Source organism: Cydia strobilella, chromosome Z (assembly GCF_947568885.1).
Source record: "Cydia strobilella chromosome Z, ilCydStro3.1, whole genome shotgun sequence".
Classification (NCBI taxonomy): domain Eukaryota; kingdom Metazoa; phylum Arthropoda; class Insecta; order Lepidoptera; family Tortricidae; genus Cydia; species Cydia strobilella.
Window position 1 is genome coordinate 53,448,739 of NC_086068.1, and position 23,552 is coordinate 53,472,290.

General features: G+C 35.2%; 1 protein-coding gene across 4 annotated transcripts in view; it reads left to right on the forward strand.

Moving 5' to 3' along the window:
* The window catches only part of LOC134754770 (ras GTPase-activating protein raskol), a 238,952-nt gene that overhangs the window by 132,002 nt on the left and 83,398 nt on the right, over positions 1 to 23,552 (forward strand). Inside the window, exon 2 of one of the 4 annotated variants that reach the window (XM_063691126.1) lies at positions 15,637 to 15,847. The exons of 2 other annotated variants lie outside the window; for them this stretch is intronic. In XM_063691126.1, coding sequence (XP_063547196.1) covers positions 15,673 to 15,847 — 175 coding nt within the window. In that variant the 5' untranslated portion in view covers positions 15,637 to 15,672. The remainder of the gene's footprint in view (positions 1 to 15,636; positions 15,848 to 23,552) is intronic. One more of the 4 variants, XM_063691127.1, reaches the window with a different exon arrangement.

The following is a 23,552-nucleotide window of genomic DNA, read 5'->3' on the forward strand; positions in this document are numbered from 1 at the left end:
TTTCCTTTCGCTTAACCGCTTTGTCGCTTATACTATAAATCAATAAACCAGCTTATTAAACGTGACTATTGGCGCCAGGAAACTTGGCATGTGACTTTGATTTACCAATAAGCCCAACCTTTTTTATCCAATCTTAAGAAATATCTAGTCGTTTAAAGTAACTAAATTATAGTTTCAATGTTTTCCATAACAATATAGTCAGTCTTGATACGTGCACCTAAATCCTATGCATTTATTTGTAAAGGGTGACTTGATAAATGCATCGAATTTTACCCCTAAATTGCAAGCTTATGCAAGCATCCCCTGTCTCTGTAACATGTTGAGCCCTGGCGTAATTCATTAAGCATTATTCATTTATCTTCAACCCTGGGGGGGTTGGGGGTGACCTAGACCCCTCTGCAACGAGGAATGCTGAGGGGAGTTGAATCCGTTTAAGTGCAATGAATGCGTAGATAAGCAAACGCATGCCTCTCGATACTCTGCTTTATAAACAAAAACTTATCTTTAATGAAACCATAATTCCACTTGCATCCTTTTTGATTTGCGAAGCTGCTGAGCTTGCTAAGGAAATATTTCCTTCAGGCACAGAGAGGGGTCTTTGACAAGTGCCTTTGCAGGTATTTCAAGTATTTGGCTCTCTATGAATTGTTTTACAGCGCTTTGCGCTTTACGTCGGCTCCACTATGCACCCGCCGGTTTAATAAATTTAGTATGTATCTTTCTAACTTAAAGCATTCCATTTTGGTCCGTTACCTACGTTTTTGAAAATATTAACACACAACAAGTGGCGAGCTTTATACCTGCATATGGATTTCGCCTACTTCAGATTCTTCTTCTTCTTCCTCGCGTTATCCCGGCATTTTTGCCACGGCTCATGGGAGCCTGGGGTCCGCTTTGACAACTAACCCCAAGAATTGACGTAGGCACTAGTTTTTACGAAAGCGACTGCCGTCTGACCTTCCAACCCAGACGGGAAACTAGGCCTAATTGGGATTAGTCCGGTTTCCTTACGATGTTTTCCTTCACCGAAAAGCAACTGGTAAATATCAAATGATATTTCGTACATAAGTTCCGAAAAACTCATTGGTACGAGCCGGGGTTTGAACCCGCGACCTCCGGATTTAAAGTCGCACGCTCTTACCGCTAGGCCACCAGCGCTTTTTTCGCCTACTTCAGATTATTTATTTAAAATCACCATCATAAATGCCACTGTCGGAAGTAGGCTTTTTATACACGGTGTTTCATGACCCACTGAAAACCTAAAAACAGATTGTTCAGAATCGATAATTCGATTCGATTTTAATGGGGGTAATTCTTTAATTATTTATTATTATTTTTACATGCTCAGTCTACAAGTTTATAATGCAACAATATCAATAACTAGCATTTGACACGTTATTTGTCAATGAGCAACAGCCTTAACTGGCCATTGGTAAACTTTATCTCGTTGCAGTAAGGTATGCAAATTGTCAGTTAACTGTGTTTACGATGGTAACTAGCAATTGTTTGATGTCACTAAAACGACGAAGTATCTTGTGTAGAATTACCAGTCGAATAGAATTGTTAAGGGCCTGTTTCACAATGTCCAAGTAAAGTCCTGAATAAGCTACTTGCCACTTATCTGACGAATAAAGTCATCGTTGGCGTTTCACAATCTCCAAATAAGCTTTATCTGCTGGATAAAGTGCTTTTTTTGTAGGAAATTTTATCTGGCAGTTAATTTATTTGTTAATTAGCTATCCAATACTTTACTTGGACATTGTGAAACAGGCCCTAAGAAAACTAAGCAACGAATATTTTTTAAAAAAAATCTGTTGGGGTGTCTCAGGTTTTCAGTGGCTCAAGTAACACCGTGTATATTTCAGTTGATACAGTCACATTTTGCTTGACTACTTCGAAAAATTAAGTTTTTGAGCAGTTGACAGCTGAGCGCAGAGAAATAATCTTTTTAATGTTTATAATGACGTAGAAAAACAATCTTGCTAGGTATTTTTGCCATACAAAAATCTAAATAGTAAGAAATGCCAATGCTTAAAACAAGCTCCGCGCGCCTTTTACATAAAATAAAAAATATATGGCAAATTGGTAAAAGCGCATGTGCCAGCCACTGTCTTCTGTGTACGTTTACGCTGCGTTGGCTGCGTGCGTCAAAGTTAAGTTCAGGTGGGGGTTGCTCTTTTACTGATCTTTAAACTGCGCTTTAACGAATCCATCCGAATGACGTTTTCAACTAGGAATTATTAGGTATACTGATGTTATTTTGTATACTTGTAACGTTTTACCTCTAATGTGCTTTTCAATTGACTTCGAGTATGTTGTGTCTATCGTACTTAATTATATCCGTTATCGATTAAGTAGTCAAGATGTTATGGTCGAACTAAATTACCCGTGTTTATCTAAGTTGATAAGGTCATCTAGCCACGAGCGTCAACTTCTTATTGTTTACAACATACAAACCCATTTAGAACTGGTTTAGCGTCGTTACTTACGACTCGTTAGTTAAAATGATCATGTATGGAAATCGAAAGTTGGACAGTGTGGACACTGGCAATGCAACCCGCCCTTAATGGTCCAATATTGCTGATCGCATCAGTCAGTCGCTTAGTTTTTTTCATGTTCGACTTGACAATTATTTCTATCATTAGTATGAAATACTATACCAGCATATATTATTACCGTAATGTTCATCTCATAATTATTAACTTGTTAAATTACGTTTTATGTCATAACTATAAAGTTTTTTTTTTATAACTCTACTATAATATCACTTCCTTACAATTGGTGGGTAAAGTACACGACGTAAAAGAGACATCTAAGCCTAACTGATACAGTACAGTTCAATAGATTAAATTGTGATACCTGTTCAGTAGCAAACCGTTTTAACAGTGATTCTTGAAAGTTAATAAGTTGACATTTTGTGCGGAAGGGACATGTGTAAGATTTTTACTATTTTTCTGTGCAGGCAAATAACTACCTATATAAGTAAAAAAAAAAAAAAATACGAGTACCTGTTTACGCATGCCGTATATTATATTTAAATTTAACGACCATGGCGTTCACTGGAAAAATTGGCTAGCGTGATCTAACCTTCTAAGTTCGGTTGCAGACGTCATCCCACCGGACACGCGTCAAACCTGTTGTATTTTGTGCTCTTGCATGAAAACCTTTTGTTTCACTTTGTTTATAAATACTAGGTACTTATAGTTTGCCAAAGGACAGTCTCATTTCAAACATAGACAGAGAGAATAATACTATCTTTGTCTTACACTAGTACTATAGCACCCAAAAGAAAAGGATGAGTATTGTTTTTTTTGTTCTTATTTACTGACAATTTGGTTTGACCAACTATACTTACAAAAAATTGGTTTAGTTATACATTCCAATCTCTATTCCGGCTGAAGTGCAAATGAATTTAGCAAAAAAATATATTCTGCTGATATTTTCTACCAATAGACATTTACGTAGGTAATCTATATCTGAATTCTAAACCGAACGTAAGGGTGTTTTATTGATGTTAGCGTGGCTGTTACTCAATTTAAGTCCGCCCTTACTCAGTAGCTAGGCCAGTATCGCATCCTATCGCTAAACATTACACTACTGTACCTTGGCGCTCCTCATCCACATGACAATTTCCTCGTGTGTCGAGATCAATATAGACATACGGGTTATATAAAACACGTTTTAGTAGCACATGTATCCATGATATTTATATATTGCTTGTGATCCATTCGTTCTCGCACGTGTGTAGCACGACAATATTATGGTTTTAATTGCACAAAGACTTACGTCTCATTAGAAATCTGGTGTTTATGTTCTTTTTATATCTGTACCCCGTACCAGTCGTGAGTTTTTTGTTTAAGTAAGCAAATCATGAGCTGCTTTTCAAACCACACACTTGTTTTCTGTAATGTATGGATCATAATGTTAAATAAGTCATGTTACATCGAATACACATTATAATAAATATTACGCCGATAGAGAATGGCAACATGATGTCAGCCAACTTTAATCAAAATATGTGGCATAGTAATGATTGTAATGAATATATTTCATATTAAGGTATTTTAAATAAAATGAAGGTAAGTATGTATAGTTAGTAGGGTAAATATTAAATGTGGGTTAAAACTTAATTGAATTTAGTTTGTACTAATATACTATACATATAATGCATCTGGAGCACCTACAGACATGACATATTTTTTTTAATTTCAGCTAACTAAAGGTTGTCTGGCAGAGATTGCTTTTTAGCGATAAGACCGCCTGTTGTTGTATTCATAGTAGTGTTCTGTTTTATGGTGTGCAATAATAGTACTATTACATGTACATTACTACAGAGGCTGGGAAGTAAGGGGTTGCCGGTCGAATGCATATGTCTGGCCGAACGTAGTGACGCCGGTTAGTTATGAGGCCGACAACCCCTTTTCACGCCGATGTATGTGTAGTGCTTTTCTCAAACATGCATTGAAATAAATAAAGAAATCACGAAATCAATGTTTTATTTCTAAAGAAACTAAAAGTAAACTAGGCACAAAATATAACTACCACCTATAACTATCTTTATCACACGTGTCGTATATTTTATTAGACAAATGTTCAAGATATATTTATGTATCTGATTTTTTCGCCTTGCATCCGTCTGACTGTCGTTTTAGCCACATAACTTTACTAGCTTACATAGTTTTTATGTTGCTATTATGCAACATTCTGATAAACTGTGAGCATTTTTCTTAGTTTTTCAATTTATAGAATTGCCTTAAGCATCCATATACTTCGCCTTTGATTTTGGTGGCAGCAAGTTATTTTAAGTCAATTCTGCTTCGGCTCTCAATTTTGTATGAGTACAATTAATAGGTATTCATTTCATATTTTTGTCGAAACTCATATTAAATAACACAATCATGAATGTACAATTTATTCAATAAAATAGAATTACGGAATGAAAAATTTTCAAACTTCCTCCAAAACGATAAAAAAATACCTACGCGTGTTTGAGTAGACATTTCTACCGCTAATATTTAAATGAAATATTTTAAATGTGTATTTGTGTAGTTTAATTTGCAATTCACGTTTATTAGATTTTGTTAAAATAATGTGTTATTAGTTGGTCAAGCAAATCTTGGCAGTAGAAAAAGGCGCAAAATTCAAATTTTCTATGGGACGATATCCCTTCGCGCCTACATTTTTTAAATTTGCGCCTTTTGTACTGACAAGATTTGCTTGATCAACTTATATGTATTATGTTCATGTCAATTTTATATTAATAAAACTGCAAAATATAGCAAGCATCGTTTATTGTTTTTTTAATAGGCGTAGTGATGGCAGTATGTCATAACGAACCAAAAAGCAAATATTGCTTAAAGTTTTTTTTAATGGCTGAATGCCATGTTGCTGTGTCACAAATATATGTGAAATTTTATGTGAAATTTCATTAAATACCTCTCGTTTAGCTGCGCCCGAAACGTAATACTTCCCAGCCTAATATGTAGAACATAATATCGACATTTCATTGCATGTTTGAGAAAAGAGTATTTGTAATAGTATTGTAAGTATAATTAATTAATTATGTAATAAATGGCAGTCGGTCAAGTAAATCGTTTCATCACCCAAAATGTTTTAATTTAAATAATGTAAAAAAGTATCAAGTCATTGCCTAGCATTTCCGATGTTTGAATAAGTTTGGCGGTGAAGCTTTTCAATATCTCAAACATGGTCATATGTATGTATTTTTATTTATTTTATTTATTCATGTAAATACACATAATATACAACTTAATTACAAAAGTACCGTTAAATTACGAGTAGGTACGTAAATATATGAATATTATAAAATACACGGGTAAATACCGAAACAATTAAACTTCACATTATTCATTCACATCTTAAGGATAAATAGATCCATCCACACGTCCATAAATTAAGAATAAAGTATGGACACGAATAAATCGGGTCGTGCATGATATGGTAAATCTTTTATATGAATGAGGATTTTCAAGCAGCACTTATTTTTAATGATTTGTACATATCTAACTACATAATAAAATACAAGCATAATATAACGTTAAGTTGTTTATGAGTTTCAGCATTATATATTCCACCATGTTTCCACTATGTTTTTTTGAACAGCGTTTTCAGACAGTATTTACCAAATTTTCCTGTATTTTTTTTTTGAACTTGATATTTCATCATATTACATCGCCATTTCACAATAGCTAACATTTTTCTAGTCGACTTCACTCAGATTGAGATAGTTCGGCGGTGTTTTAATTATCGTATATTTGCCTTTTTTACAGAAAAATGCCTCCCATATAAAAACAACTTTCAGTGCTTGGAATAGAAAGTCTCTGACTACCTCCAGTAGAAAAATGTTAAAACAAGTATTTTTTTGGTAAGATGATATTTTATTGAGCGTAACGCAACTTGTGAAAAAAAATTTTTTTCATTCATTCATTAAAGTAGAGTATCATTTATTACATAACATTTACATGAACATAAAAAAACACATTATAAACAAATTTCAATGAATGTGAATAACTTAAAAACTACTACATACATACATAACATACATTCAATTGTGAAAATATAAATACAATTGTAGCATTGTAGCAGGAAGCGAGAAGCGAGTGAAGATTATCAGAAAACGCTGTTCAACAAAATAAAGGTACGGTGTAATATATAATGCTGAAACTCACAATCAACTTAACGTTATATTATGATTGTATTTTTATTATATAGTCTGATATCAACAAATCATTAAAAAAAAGTGATGCTTGAAAATCTTCATTCATTTAAAAGATTTACCATATCATGCATGTCGAGCGTTTTCGACTTAAAATACGTGAGTGACCCGTTATTAATATATTTAACATATCATGCATGACCAGATTTTTTCGTGTCCATACTTTATATACTATCATAGAGTAACTGATACTAGAGCGTTACTGTCATAGTAAATTTTGTAACCCCAGTAAATTCACTGCCATCTGTCGACACACTTTAAAACTAAAAATGAAGATTTATAAAAATACGATAGAATGTATTTAAATACAGATAAATGATTTTTTTTATTTGCATTAATTATTTTTATGATTTTGACCCAAGTTCTTTCACTGATACGTGTTAAAATTGTTAAATAACAAACGAAACCGTCAACGCCATCTATACGACTGTAGGCCAAAACTAGTAGCGCCCTCTGAACGAGAATCAAATTTTCTTGATTTTCGAGGCACGTTTTTTCCTTAGACTGTATCCATCTATTACGGAGTTATATCTATCTTTGATACTATTAAGGTCACGTGAGCTTCTGCATTTATAAATACATTATTCTATATAAACTTAATATTATTTCAAGTAGATCATCATTATCATCATCAGTCTCGCTTAAACAATCGTAGGACGTATGTAGGTAGTGCTCGTGTTATAAAACTTTTTATTACATATACAATGAAGCTGGCAATGGTCCATACTTTAGTAATTACCCATAAAAACTTCTGAGGAAATAAAGGCTTATGTATATTATGAAATCGGTTATACTTTGGACTTTTTAGATTGGTAAACATCCCATGGCGTCATTAGATGAGCAAAACAAGGTTAGCGCTACAAACGCGATTTATACGTTCTTGTATATGCCGTCTTCAGGTGATGCGTATGATTCATTAATCCTTAAGGTCACGGCTAGTTGACACCTGGCACAACGGCCACAATGCATGCCCATCTTAAGACCGAGGACAACCAAATCGTGGGGGCCATAGGAATTGTCGGCATATGTTTTATCAAAGATAGATATAACTCCGTAATAGATGGATACAGTCTAAGGAAAAAACGTGCCTCGAAAATCACGAAAATTTGATTCTCGATCAGATGGCGCCACTAGTTTTGGCCTACACTCGTATAGAGGGCGTTGACTGTTTCGTTTGTTATTTATAATTTTAACGCATACCAGTGAAAGAACATGGGCCAAAATCATATAAAAATAATTAATGCAAATAAAAAAATCATTTATCCATATTTAAATACATTTTAACGTATTTTTATAAATCTTCATTTTTAGTTTTAAAGTATGTCGATAGATGGCAGTGAATTTACAGTGGTTACAAAATTTACTATGACAGTACCGCTCTATCTTATTATATCCTCATTGGTGTTATGGACACTATCGAATAAAACGGATTTTTTTAAATGCTCAGTTCGCATCGATAATAGGATAAGAGGAGAGATAAAAAAAATCAAAGGTTCGAATTTCCCTCAAGGAGGTGAAAATTTACGTTTTTCCTATAAAGTATAATTACGTATATTAACCTATCTGTTTTCCTTGACTTTGACTATTTGGTTTTTCAAAAATGGCTGTAGCATTTATAGGGTACTTATTATTCATTTCGTCAGATATTTTCCTAAAATTGAGGCTATTGTCAAAACTATGATATATTTTAAATTGTTACAATAATTTGCTATTTTCAATGCACATTAATACTCACAAAATACATAATGAGTATTAAACTTGAAGGATGTAAGTAAATATCTCACTCCCTCCAGTCGTGTTTTAATTTATTCACGCCACTCGTTGTTAATTTTCTACTTTTCGCACTTGTATCGTAATGTACTATTTATTAACTTTCGTCTGTTAGCGGGCTTGGACATTGACATTTCATACTCGACGATCGTTGGTATTAAGCTTTACTTTGAGAAAATAAGTAAGTAATATATTATGTTTATTCATTAATTTCTCTCCGCGTAGCTGATACCAGTCGTGTTAGTTTAGGTTGCGTTGTAGGATATCCTGTGAGTCATACACACACAGTCGAAGTATCGAGTGGGTAGTGCCCTCACGCCTTCTAGTCTGGAGATTTGAATATGACTAATGGCCTCCAGAAACTGTATTGACGTAAAGTTACTGCACTGTTTTAACCTGCAGTTATAGTGAATAGACCGTCATTTCTCACTCTTTTTTAGGTCATCTATTAAATACATACCAAAGAGATTTTTAGAGTAGAGGCGTATTGTCAAAGTAAATTTAGTAGTCATAGTAAATTTACTGCCATCTTTCGACACAGGATTAAAACTTTTAGAACGCCATTTGACTTTGATCCTTGAACATGTGTTGGATTTGTTAAATATCAAAAGGTGTCGCCATCTACACGGAAATGTAGAGTATAGGCCAAAGGTATGGCGCCATCTTTTCGAGCGATGGTTATTTCTGTGACTACAACATTTACTTTGACAATACGCCTCTATACTAAATTCTCTTCGATAAATGTACTAACTTTTCTTTGACCTTCTTAAACATGATTCTTAGCTTTTCTAACTTGCATTACTTTTATCGAATCAAGAATAACTAAATAGTTAAAGGAGTCTCTTTTTATTACGCTAACCACGTCTTAGAGCTGGATGAAAAAGAAGAACTACTACTACTAGTCCATGAATTAACTCAATGTAAGAAACACACAATGAAATATCCAAAAATAAATGTCTGCATATAGTTAGCGGACTCATAATATAATTTTTCTCACCACATATGCATGCAAGGTCGTTTCCCACGCGATTAAGACACCATGTGAATTTAAAGACCTGTTTGCAGCCCCTTATTGCGTTGCTTGAGTTGCTTCTAATCCTTTTTAATGCAGTACCTAATCAGATTTGTGGCAATTTCGTAGATTACACGTCTGTTAGTTCAAGACTTTGAGTCAGTACAAATACGAGCTATATTTAAATGACAGGATGCTACCGTTGACGAGGTCTTTAAGGCTCGACGGTCACCGGTCGTGACCGCAAGTAACATCTTAAGTACCTACTTTATTTACCGTTGAATCATTTTATAAGTTATTGTATGCAAACGATTTTCCGTTAGTACCTTCAGATGGTGTGGGCCACACACCCAACGGTAAGCTTTGCGCGCGGGTATAGGATGGTAAAATACTAGCGTATTAAGTAGTTATTTATCTTAATTTACTCGAGAGGAACGTAACTTCAAAATGTGTCAAAAGTAGAATTGAGGTTTTGTTAAAATTGAAAAAAGCTTTCTGTTGTAATAAAATAAAACTTTTCGAATTAGAGGCTACTTTGTTCTGGGAGTCTTATCATCAGCCGACATCAGTATTGGTTCTCAAAAATATCTTGTTGGATATTCAGGAGATTAGGGTACCAAAATATCGAAAGGTTTTATATACATATGTATATAATATTTAAGTATACTCACAGGGTTCTGTGTTCGCTAACCACAGCTCAGGACTACGTACCAGTTCCAAGGTTTGAAGAACATTTACCGCCTCCGCGTTTGCCTTGCGCCTTCTGTCTGGGCTCTTTTTGGTGGAACAATGGCGTTTAAACAAAGCTGCCAACAATTTGTTAACTAACTGCAATCTTAATAGAGTGGAACTTCGATAGCAGGAATGTCAAGAAACGCCAAAAAGTTCGTGTTAAGTTAACGCCTTATGGAGGGTATTAGAGGTTTATATGGATTATGATTCGTCTTAAAGAAGTTTTAGTTCGTTTAAAATAATTTCGAGTTATAGAGGTAAAACCAACGAAAAATTCGTATTACAGAGGTTATCTCACAAATACGTATAATACCTACCAGTCTTTTCTTCGAGTTACAGAGGTTTGTTATTTAATAAATTCGAGATTCGTAATGAAACAATACGTCTATTTTTCGGGATAAAGAGATCAATTTCAATTTTTCGAGTTATGGAGGTATAAATTGTACTGATTACCCGTGAAGGGAATCATTCGTTACCATCATAATCATAAAATCATAACCAGGTAGTATATTTCGAGTTGTGATTTAGGCGCCTAAATCACTTAAGGTTTGCCGACGACATAGTCTTGTTAGAGGAAAACCCAAAGGAACTAGAATGCATGCTAATAGATCTAGCAAAACAGAGCAAGGCAGTGGGACTGGAGCTTAACTCAGACAAGACTAAATTGATGACAAATTCTAAGAGACAAGAAATTGCAGTCGATGGCTACATTCTAGACTACGTTGAAGAATACGTATATCTGGGTCAAATAATATCTTTCAAGGACCAAATGGATAAAGAAATTGAAAAAAGAATAGCATCCGGCTGGAGCAAATACTGGTCACTTAAGGAAATCATAAAAAGCAACCTAGGTATAAAGATCAAGAGCAAAACTTTCAACACATGTGTGACTTACGGCTGCGAAACCTGGTCTCTTACTAAAAAACAAAGGGATAAACTTGCGAAGTGCCAGAGAGCTATGGAGAGGAGCATGCTCGGTGTAAAATTACAGGATAGAAACCGCAGCTCTGATATAAGAACCAGAACAAAAGTAGCAGATATCCTCACCCACAAAGACATGCAAAAATGGAGGTGGGCAGGTCACACTATAAGATGCAAGACAGAGAAGTGGAGCCAAAGAATTCTTATGTGGCACCCTACCGATGGGTCAAGAGCGCAAGGCCCTTAATTAACACGATGGGAAGACGAAATTATACGTACAGTGGGACCACTCTGGACAAGGGTGGCAAGAGAGAGGCAATACTGGAAGGAGTTGGAGGAGGCCTTTGCCGACAGGCACACTGAATTAAGAGACTTCATATAAACACTACAACCACAAAACAAACATGTTCAGAAAAAAGGGCTATATAATTTATATTCCACCCAAATTTAAGCCATAGACCAGGACTCTTTCCACTTTTCTATAATAGCTCCCAATGCCTGCTGAAACCGGTTTACGGGTATCTATTAATGTACCCGTGAATGGGTTCCAGCAGGTGTTCTACATGACATTAAAACTCTCCAAACGGCCTCTACGTGTTGGATCTATATCCCCACGCACGCCTTATAAATGACCGGGCCTGAAAACCCGAGAGTTTATAACGGATAATAATAAATATTTCGAGTTGTAGAGGTTTTTAGATTTGAAGACTTTAAAGGAAAGGAAATTGCGTTTTATTTCGTGTTAACGAGGATTTCGCCTTATCGAGATTCCACTGTACTATGTAAACATATGAACAAGATAATACCTACTAGCGTCGCGTACTTCCTGGGATTGATTACACGCATTTAAGACCAAATGAACGTATTAAAACGGTTTCCGGCTTGCTGGGAATTAATTCTTCGAAAAAATCTAATTTGATTGGCCTATCTTGTATTTTTAGAGTAGTTGTATTTGCCCCATAGTTGCAATTGCCCTCGCAGACCTTATACAGTTATGGTTATGCAGTCATAAAACTCGTCCTCAAATTGCTCATTGAACATTCAAAACTTTTCATCTAGCTAGTAAGCACTAATCGACATGTGAAATAGTAAATTTGTTTAAAAGTTTAGTTGATAAAGCGAAAAATAAGCAAAAAAAACTATCTGACAAAGACCAAAAGTTGTTTGGAAAACACAATACCCCCAATGAGGGCGCCACTGGACGGAGTAGTCTTAAGACGACACGTGTACAATAACGCCAACAACAATGTATATTACTGACATAAGAGACATAAGATATAGTGTCGCATTTCGTTGTAATGAAAGCAAAGCCTAAACTGCACATCACTTCACAGCAGAAACTATAAAACTATTGTTCTTAGGAAAATCCTCCGACGTTGCGGAGATGCGCTTTGTCGGATGGTTTTTACAAAGTTGGCTGTGCCCCAAAGCCTGAAAAATAATTGTTCACAACGTAAAGCACACTGGACTCATTTCTTTGTCTCCTTTGTTCTAAAATTACATAATCATTCAAATAAATATAATATTTATTCTTAATTTTGCTACGTATACGTCAAAAAACATTCCTTTTCCAATAAATTATTTGCTGAGCTGCGTATGTACTGTAACAGATTGAAACTCTTTTTTATTTAATTACCTTGATTTCTGGCCGTATTTTATTCAAATACCTCTCAGACCTCAATGGATCCAAATAGCATATTTTAAAATTAATGCCCCCTACAGCAAGCCCCCTACACATAATATTCAGTACTTCAAATCGCGTTAAAAAAATCATTTTTTATAAGATTTATTTAGTTTCACCTGTCTAATCAAATCTTGCAAGTTAAATTTGACCCACCTCCCGATTTCCGATGAAGCTGAAATGAAAGTTTTGCCAATATTGCCGCGTCATAACCTTTAGCTGGATTTTTCATGATAATGTTTATAGAAAAGGCCGGCGGCAAGTGGCCCTGATGATTTCAAAGTATCACGGACTGTTATGCGATCCAATTTACAGCTGGCCGTATAAGGTGCCTGTGCGTGATCCGTTCGTTGCGGTGGAGGTAACTAATTGAAAATATTAAATTCGATTTCGAACGTGCATTGATTTCGTTTAATACGATGATAGCTAGGTTTACTAACTAGTTATGCCGGTTAAGGAAGGTAAGCTAGTCTAGTCGGGCATTTCAAATATTTTTCATGACGCACAACCCCTTGGACATGATAAAAAAAAACCGGCCAAGTGCGAGTCGGACTCGCGTTCCAAGGGTTCCGTATTACACAATTTAAACAATGTATTTTTAGGGTTCCGTAGCCAAATGGCTAAAAACGGAACCCTTATGGATTCGTCATGTCTGTCTGTCTGTCTGTCCGTCCGTATGTCACAGCCATTTTTTTCCGAAACTATAAGAGCTATACTGTTGAAACTTGGTAAGTAGATGTATTCTGTGAACCGCATTAAGATTTTCATGCATTCATACAAAAAAAATTTGGGGCATTCCCCATACTTAGAACTGAAAATCAAACCCATACGTGTGGGGTATCTATGGATAGGTCTTCAAAAATGGTATTGAGGTTTCTAATATCACTTTTTTCTAAACTGAATAGTTTGCGCGAGACACTTCCAAAGTGGTAAAATATGTGTCCCCCCCCCCTGTAACTTCTAAAATAAGAGAATGATAAATCTAAAAAAAATATATGATGTACATTACCATGGAAACTTCCACCGAAAAATGGTTTGAATGAGATCTAGTAAGTAGTTTTTTTTAAATAAACGTCATAAATCGTAAACCGCAATTTACCTTTCATTCAATCAACTCAAATATAAAAATAAAAAAGTTAAAAGTACGAAACCCTCGGTGCGCGAGTCCGACTCGCACTTGGACGGTTTTTATTTGAATCGTGAGTGAAATATTTTTAAAAACCCGTAAGGTCGAATCAAAAACTAAGTAAATAAGTCCGACTCACGCTTGACTGCACATTTCTAATAGGTTTTCCTGTGATCTATAGGTAAAGATCTATTTTGTGTATTTTTTTCAAAATTTTAGACCCAGTAGTTTCGGAGATAAAGGGGGAATGGTCATTTTTTGCCTATTTTCTTGAATAACTTCTAAATTGTTTATCCTAAAATTATAAAAAAAATATATTTGAGATTCTCACAATGAGCTCTTTTATTTGATATGTAACACGATATAGTTTGAAAAACTTTATTTTTTAATTTTCTCATTTACCCCCCAAAATCGGCCCCCATATTTAAAATTCATTTGTTTACGTTACATGTCCGTCTTTGGGTCACAAACTTACACCAAATTTCAACTTAATTGGGTCCAGTAGTTTCGGAGAAAATAAGCTGTGACAGACGGACAGACAGACAGACGCACGAGTGATCCTATAAGGGTTCCGTTTTTTCCTTTTGAGGTACGGAACCCTAAAAAATCATGGCCTCCTTCTCAGGCAGAAGAAACATTGTTATTTATTATATGGTTTTACGCTACCTACTCATAATGTCATTATTATTATGAAAAATATGAAATTATGACATCCTTACCTATTCAGGAGCAATTTATACAACGTTAGTAGTTTCATACCAAACTTGACAACACAATCTAAACTATTGTAATTTTAGCCCATATCATAACGGTTATGCTCATAAAATTATAGAACAGCACTATATTAAAAAAATAAAGTGGCAGTCTCCCTGGTTAGTGGCCTTCATATTTAAATATCATAGTCTAATAAAAAAGGCTACTTTCCTCTTTTGCGTAAACAGATTTTCTGTATCCACCTGCTCATTGCTGTATACCCAGCAGTCAACTGTATATAAAGGCACCACCAGCATAGAATGGATACACGGAGCAGATTCATCGTAGACCTATTCGACTAAATCGACTCAACAAATTCGCGTATATCCTAATGATTAGAGGCTATCTTCTATACATGCATTTACCAAACCTGTCCATATGTGGTTTTCCTTCAGAGAAGGGCTTCATGTGCGATAACTGCAATAGGGACCATTCTATTAGAATTTCTGTTCGGATTTCAGACATAAGGAGCCTTCTGTGATTGAAAGCCATAATGTCACGGAAGTGTAACTGGCATAGTGTTAAATTTGAAATACATATAAATATTAAATTTAGGTACTCATTACTCTTAGTTTGTATGATAAACAATTATTTAGTGACTAGTATCTGAGAAGAATTTATAGTAAACATTGCGATCTCAGGATCGTATATTATTATGATAACACAATCCCAAGCGATTGTAGGTAGGGAATAGACTTAAAGAATTGACCCCTACCCCTATGCTCATAGAAGATAATTGGATGTCGTAACTCAGCGTATATAGATTTATTATGCCAACTATTTGGTGGCCGTTCACTTGACACCCATCCACATAAATATAAATACTTTGTACGAACAATATTCCCAAGGTAGTACTTATTAACTGGAATTCTGGACACAGCTTGTAACATTAAGATTTTTTAAAGTGACCCTTTGTGCAAAAGTGAAGTGATTACAATGTAATGAGTCTACAAAGACCCAAAAGTACGAGATTTAAGATGTGGAAGTCCATCATTCATAGGAAAAGAAAGTACAGCGAAGCACTTCCATGCGATGTCGAATCGTACGCCGCCCTAGCGGCGATGCAAGGAGGCAGCGCGGCGACGCTACCGCCGTCTCTTGATGCGTTGCGTGCATGTAAGTACTTTTGCTACTCGTCGCTAGATGGCGGAACTTTACATACATTTTGCTTTACTATACTTTTAGAAATAATAAATCTTTGGATTGTTAACTTACAATATATGAAAATAATATGTTGTAGGTGTTGTGTACATATTTACTTTCTGATTATAACATTCTAATTCAATAAGTACCTCAGCATTATTCAAATTTTGACGCTAACAGGATTTGCTTGCTGCGTAATAATTGGAATGCATTTAATGTCCCACGCACAAGGCGCCTAGTTTAAATAGCTGATGGTGTATTTATTCAGTCACATGTACAGTAAGCTACGAAATTGTATGGAGAAATTATGCATGAATTAGTTGATAAATTCGCCATGCACTTTTACGGCTGATGGTACATATTGAAATGTAGTCATTTGCCGTAATGCTGTACGAGTTTCCTGTACTTGCTGCTGAATGTGATTCATACTTGCGCACCATTGTGTTTATGATACGAACCGCAACAAAAGACCGCCGCTTACTGTATAAGGATAGCTCGCGTGATTTTTTGTGCATATAACCTTCATGACCTCTGAATAGTGTGAATACATAGAAAATGCCTGCTTTAACGCCGAAATGAAAACTGTTTTTAGGGTCAGCTATTTTATTTTCTTAGTAGTTGTAGTAGTAGTAGTAAAACACTTTATTGTACAATAAAACAGAAAAAAACACACATCATTAGTAAAAAAGTGAACGCATCCTTTTCAGGGATCACTTCCAGTTAACCTTAGTTCTTGGTGGCTATGTTTTTTACTTCTATACAGAAGTAATAGTATTTCACTGGTACCGTAAAATCAGGTAACTTTAGTCCACAACACAACTATGGTCCAAATTCAAGGTCCAGTAAAATACTATTACTTAAGTATTTTTCAAATTATGTTGAGTATATAATATAGAAAGAGCATTAGTGTATCTAAGCTCTAAAATAAATGTAACGAGTACAAATCAACGTATCAATCAACGAGTATCAATCAATCTCGTTAAGAATCAACGCTAAATTAACTAGATCATAGTTGTACTTAATGACTATATAGTTATACCTGAGTTTACGGTACCTATGTAAGCAAGCAAAGTTTTTGAACTAAGTATCACTTGTTTTTGAAATAGTTTATCTAACTTAAAATCATGTATATTAGTGGAGTTAAACTAAAATTATAGATATAAATACCCTTTATCACTTATCATTATCATTTATCTCAATTCAAAGTGTTATCAGTAGCTACTAGCTAGGTAAAAAAAAGTTTGTGAAGTACTGCAGTGATAAACAAACTGACAGAATCTCAACTCAACCTACTAAGGACAAAATTTTTACTTATGTCACGGAACATTAATTGAAATAAGGCTATTTTTGTGTCAAATATAAACAAGACTATGTTTCTATGTCAACACAACTATTAGGTACTTCGCTAAATTCCGTTTTATTTAAGGCAGCACTATGGGAACTAGAACAAAACCTAAAAGTACCTAGTGCTTACCCGTGTACCTTTAACGCAAGTCCTAAAATTAATCAACCCAGACCTTATAATAGCAACGGAACAATAACCCACGCATAACCCTTACTCAGAAACAATATTGTCTTTGTGCGCGGCAAAAAGCGTGAAAGGACGACGCTTGGCAATCTTGTGAAGTAATCCTTCATTTGTTTAGCTTTGGAACAATGAGCTGACCAATAAAGAAACTGACACCGACGCCGATAAGTATATACAATCGCGAGGCCAAGCTGGGATTTGCATGCTTGTGATAGTGAAAAAATGTAAAGCTGTTTTTTATTTAGTAACGCTGCTAGGTGAGGTTGAGGCTGGAGGACACATGTATGGAGTTGTGTTTTTGCTATGAGTTTCTTTAATTACAAGCATAATACAGAGCTACTGGAGATATAATTTTCCTTATTTATTTATTGTACAGTAGAATTCAGTTCGCTGTAAGTATATGAAATAGGCTGCTAGGTCATGTCATAAAGTTGAAAATTCACTGACTGAAGTAGACATGTTTCGCAAATAAACAAAAAGCCAAACATATGTATCTAATATTGTCTTCGGTTACCGCGATAGTTACTCATGAAATAAAACTATGAAAACGGATTATATCGCGTATATTGAATTTATAATACATCCCATTGAGAGAAGGAGGTCATTGAGATTAAGAAATATCCAAACTTTAATAGGGAAGATGGCTTTTCTCTACCACCAACTTGGGATCCTGTAGTCCATCTGATAAAGGAGCAAGTGAAACAGACTGTGAGACCTTAGTGTTGGATGATGTTGGACATCCTGAGTATAATATGTTTTGAAAAGATGTGTCCCGCCGAGTTTGTTGCCGGTCCCATATTGGGATACCCTCCTACAATTTAGGAGGGAATTAAATCTTCTCGGGTCCGTGGTGTAGGGTTGGAGCCGGCGTAGTTTTTATCGCGTATATATATATCTTTACTTGTATTGTATAACTAGCCTTATGAACCGATTTTGCATGTACAACCAGCCTTAAAGTTTATAATCTATGATGGTTCATTATTTTTAGTATGTGGGTATTTTTGCACTTTGTAGTTTTTCCTCAGTCACCCGTTGACCACGAACGCTGTAAAGGGTTCGAAACGTCGGGATAAATTCAATATACGCGATATAATCCGTTTTCATAGTTTTATTTCATAGTTTTATTTCATATGTATCTAACACGGAGAAGTCTCGAGCCCGATCAGAAAAATATCATGATTGTCAAGAGGGCGCTGTTATTCTCACGTATGTGGTGACAGTTCAGTTTATTATGAAAAATTTAGTTCTAATGAAATTCCGCAACATGGCGTGTGATCATATATTCCTGGTCAGGCTTTAGTTTCTTTTGTAAATCATTCAATCGAGTCGCACGCACAACCCGGTGTCTTATGACGCGTAGTTATGCGTCCACGCAGACTACGTTAACCGGGCTCGAGTGTCGCCTCACTTGTAGGTACACATAGTAAATGTCGTGACGAGGTGCCCAAGCGCAGACAATATGACTCCCACGGCACAGTTTCCATGGATTTACGTAAATACACCTAACTACTTGCTCGTTTACACGTCGTCTTAAATTGTTTCTACACTTCTGAAAAAAAATATTAATAGCAAAAAGTGGGCATTATTGTGCTATTGAATAGGTTTTTATATTGGGGCCAGATAATTATCAATACAATCTCCGATAGAGCTCGTTGCTAAATTCTTACTCATTTTCTTGACTGATGACAGTGATGACATTCATGTAACAAGCACAATACAATAGTAGTCTTTTTTCATGGTTTACATATTAACTTTCGTAAAAAAAAACATTAATGTACTACTATAACATGACGTTCCGTTCTTTTATTAATCATGGTACGTGTATATTTACGTCGACTAAACGACCCAGTGGTACAGGGTGTAAAAGTGCTTCATTTCAAATTCCACATAATTAACGTCGATAACATCTAATTACAGCAATCGTCTGAATCTTCCTTATACCGTAATGAAAGCATTTACTACTCATTAGTATAGAAAGCTACATATCCATTAGATTTACGTTTCAACATACTACATTTATGGTCCAGAGCGCTAACATCAGCACTTCAGCAATACGAGTAATTACGGATGATACGCGCGTACAAGTCCATGAATATAGAAAAGTGTAAATACACATGTAGAGCAAACGTTGCTCACGCATTTCTACTGCTTGTGGTTGACCTAGTAGGTTCTGTCGGGCCTCTTTTGTGATTTCAAACTAGCACTCCTGAGTCACGTTTTGAGGAAAATATAAGTATTGTTTTGAGGATTGTAGGTTACGTTATTATCTAACGCTATTACTGGACTGTTATTGGATTTTAGGAATGTGTTTGGCGACTGCAGCAGCGTTGCACTGTTGCATTGTAACTGCTGGGGTGCTAACGCGAACGATATTACTGTAAATTTCCTTGATACATTTGTTATAGTAGGGCAGTCTCAGGTGTGTAGTTTCAGGTGACACGCTGGACAAAAGAACCAATTTTTTTTTCAGGTACTTGTTAGGTCCATAGCTTTAAGTTTTTGATGGGAACCAACTTTTTTGATAAAGTGGATATTTTCGGAAATAATCCCTTCCAAAGAAATAAAATGTATGTGAGGATATATTTTTTCATTTCAAACCTATAGTGCCGGATATTGTTCGATAGGTCTTTTAAAATGAATAGGGGTTTTCAAAAATCAATTGTTGATAAAGTGAATATTTTCGGAAATAATCGCCTCGAAAGAAACAAAATGTATGTAAGGATTTTTTGTTTCGTTTCAACCCTATAATGTGGGATGTCGTTGGATAGGTCTTTTAAAATAAATAGGGATTTTAGAAAAACATTTTTTGATAAAGTAATTATTTTCGGAAATAATCGCTTTGAAAGAAACAAAATGTGTGTGACAATTTTTTTATTATTTCAACCCTATAGTGTGGGGTGTCGTTAGATAGGTCTTTCAAAATAAATAGGGGTCTTTAAACAACATTTTTTGATGAAGTAAATCATTTCGGAAATAATTATTGAGAAAGAAAAAAAACAGGGTTTTTCCTTCTAACTTTAGAACCATACATCCAAAAATTATGAAAAAAATCACAAAAATAGTGATCAGTTAAGCCGTGTTTGAGTTATCGCTAAAAGTCTTTCCTTCTTATTTTCTTTTAAAGCCTGGCAACCCTTATTTGTGACCGGATTTTTGCAGGCAACCCTATACCATTGTATTCGCAATAAAATTACCATTATTTTGATATATAATTCAAGCGTCAGACAGATGGGTGCAATTATCGATTTTAACTCACCCGTTTAAACACGGCAACCTCATAATAGTGACCGGAAAAACATAGGCAACCTAATTTATTCATGTTGTACAAGTTGTATACTTTCCATTGGAACTTATTTCGTTCGTCAGACAAATCGGTGAAATTTGAAAAAAAAAAAAATATTTTCAAAAATTTATTTAAAATAGCCTTGACCATATTTCTTTAGACAACCCTATTTATTTATGTTCAGGAACATATTTTCTTTCATAAGATATAAGTTTCATCCGTCAGACGTATGGGTGAAGGTCGACCATATATAACGTATCTCCTACTATCTATTGTAAAAAATTCAGCAATAAAAAAATAGGTCAAACAGTTTGGGCTGGGCGTTGATTAGTCAGTCAGTCAGAACTTTTGTGATTATTTTAAATAAAAAGATTAGTGCAAGTGCAGTTTTCCAGTTGTAATCCATGCGTCCTGTCAATTCCATTAGCTATCTCCATGTGAATATCAAACCTGCTTAGCAAAGCTCGAGAGACGAAGTTATATCTTGCCGGACGAATTAAGAGTAGATACGCGTCAACTTTACTTAGTACACGAGGTGGTCTGTGATTAAATGAATTAACTTTTTTAATCCAATGCGTGTTTCAGTTTTTATCGAGTGATTACAGAGGAAGGAGGCCTTTGATTTGTGTAACACAACATAGGCAACAATAACTAATAGTAATTCATACTTCGAGATGTAATAGCGTCATATACAGTTTCATTATAAATTGGATCAATTTCCGTTCATTCATATTCAGCTTTCGGTTAATTAATTATCTATAAAGTAAGTACAATTATTTTATTCAATCAATATATATTTTTCAATTTGCTCCAATTTCTTACCCAGTGTTGTTAATAAAAATTCAAAAGCAATTATATTTAAACCTTGAGTACCTTGACAATAAGAATGTGGTTGCTAAATACTAATCTCATTCCTTCTAGTTTCAGAGGGATGTGTGACGTGGCGTGTGCATCATTGCAATTCCCGATACAAGAGCCGCCTTTGTCCTTAATTGAGAATTAAAACTCCCCGCTTCTAAGAACGAGATGTGTCCGTCGGATTGTTTCATCTGTATGACTATTTTGGGGCACGACTTGTTTCTTTCATGTCAGTGCTCTTACGCAGCCATTTACTTGCGACTCGGAAAATCGTAACGTTTACTAAAGTTCAAAGACATCAAAGAACATTTTGCGAACTATGCGTGTCGCTGCGGATTAGTATATTATATGTTAGCAATTATACGTAGTTACAGTACATACCCAATCACTCGCTCTTTTAGGCGTAAATCTAGCAGATTTATCGAAATATATGCTGACCAGGATTGAGATTAGTTGTATCAGAACTCGAACAACTTGCTGAGAAATATCTTTACAAAGTGGTCGATCTCAAAAGGTGGCACAGAGTTGTTAATAGCCCCATATATGCGAACCAGCTTTGCCTAGAGAAAACTGGCTTCCATAGCACTTGACAGAGAGAGCGCACGGCGCTATAAAAAACTAGTTACGCTCGGAAGGCGATCATTACTAAATTGTCTATGCTTTTTATTTGCCCTGGCTCTCGGAAACTGTTTAACCTGCCTACATTCTTCAAGAGAAAAACTATCCAGCTTCCGCTCTAGCTGTTAAGTTCACGAAAATTTAATTTTTATTTAGTCAGAAGTGCACCATTTGAACAGGAAAAGTTGGAATTGAATACATGTAGATATGTACATAGTTCTCTTTTGTATGTTTTTGTGGGCCATATTAAACAGAAAATACCATTGACGCTATCAAAGAAAGACGTATTTGTTTGCTTTGAACTGTTTGTTTGGGTTACCTATTTGCTTTACAGTGATATTTTTACATGCACGAATCACATCATGTCATTTCAACCAGTATATGTAACATGTAAGCTGCAAGGATGTGTAGTTAATGGTTATTTAAGACTGCTAATATACCTTTTATTTTTGTTACAGGTAAGTAGTCGATACTAGGTTACGAAAAATCATCGATTATTAGAGGTTATGTCTCAGGTGTGTTTCGTTGGTAAGTAGTTTTACAATGTACATTCATCTTCCCATTAACGTCGCTTTGATTTTTTACCACGGCTTGCAACCTAATTCCTGTAAGTAATTGACGCAGACATTACATTTTACTAATGCGATATTACCAACTTATTCTTCAACCAAAAACGCGACCTAGGCAGTTCTACGATTGAATTAATTAATTTTAAGTCGTCCCTTAGACAAATGACATAAACAAACGTTAGATTCTTAATATTGTTGTCATCAAAAATAATAACACCTATTACTCGTAGTTGTGTCGTTTCAAAAACTGATGATATCAGTTCTACCTAGCAACGTAATATTAGGAAACGCCTAGAGTAACCATGGCTCGATGAAATTGAAAGGTGCGAGTTCGCATTAGGTAGATGGCCCAAACTCGAAGCGAAGAAAGGGTGTTGTTATTAGCCCGTAAATGTGTTAAGACTTGGGCTTTAGAGAGCGTGACAAAAAGCTAACGCTTTCTTTTGCTACAGTTTGCTGTTATTTTAATTGCTCGTCCACTCGCTGCTCACTCAGTGAGCGTGATGAACTATGTCCATCACTAACCACGGACATAATTCAGAAACTAATATTTAAACAAATTCAATATATTTAACAGTAAGTCGCACTTTGCGTACTTTACTGCGCTCGGCAGAAAGCTAACGCATGAAACTAATACATTTTCCATATCATCGGGATACGTGAAAAACGCATTTAAGAATAAGGGCCCAGTTCCATTAAGTGGGAGGTTCACGCGTCGCGACACAGCCTAACACCCTTAATTACTTTTATGCTAAACAATTGTTTGATGAGTTAGGTTGACCTTTACACTAAACTTACACATTTATGATGGCGTACGACATG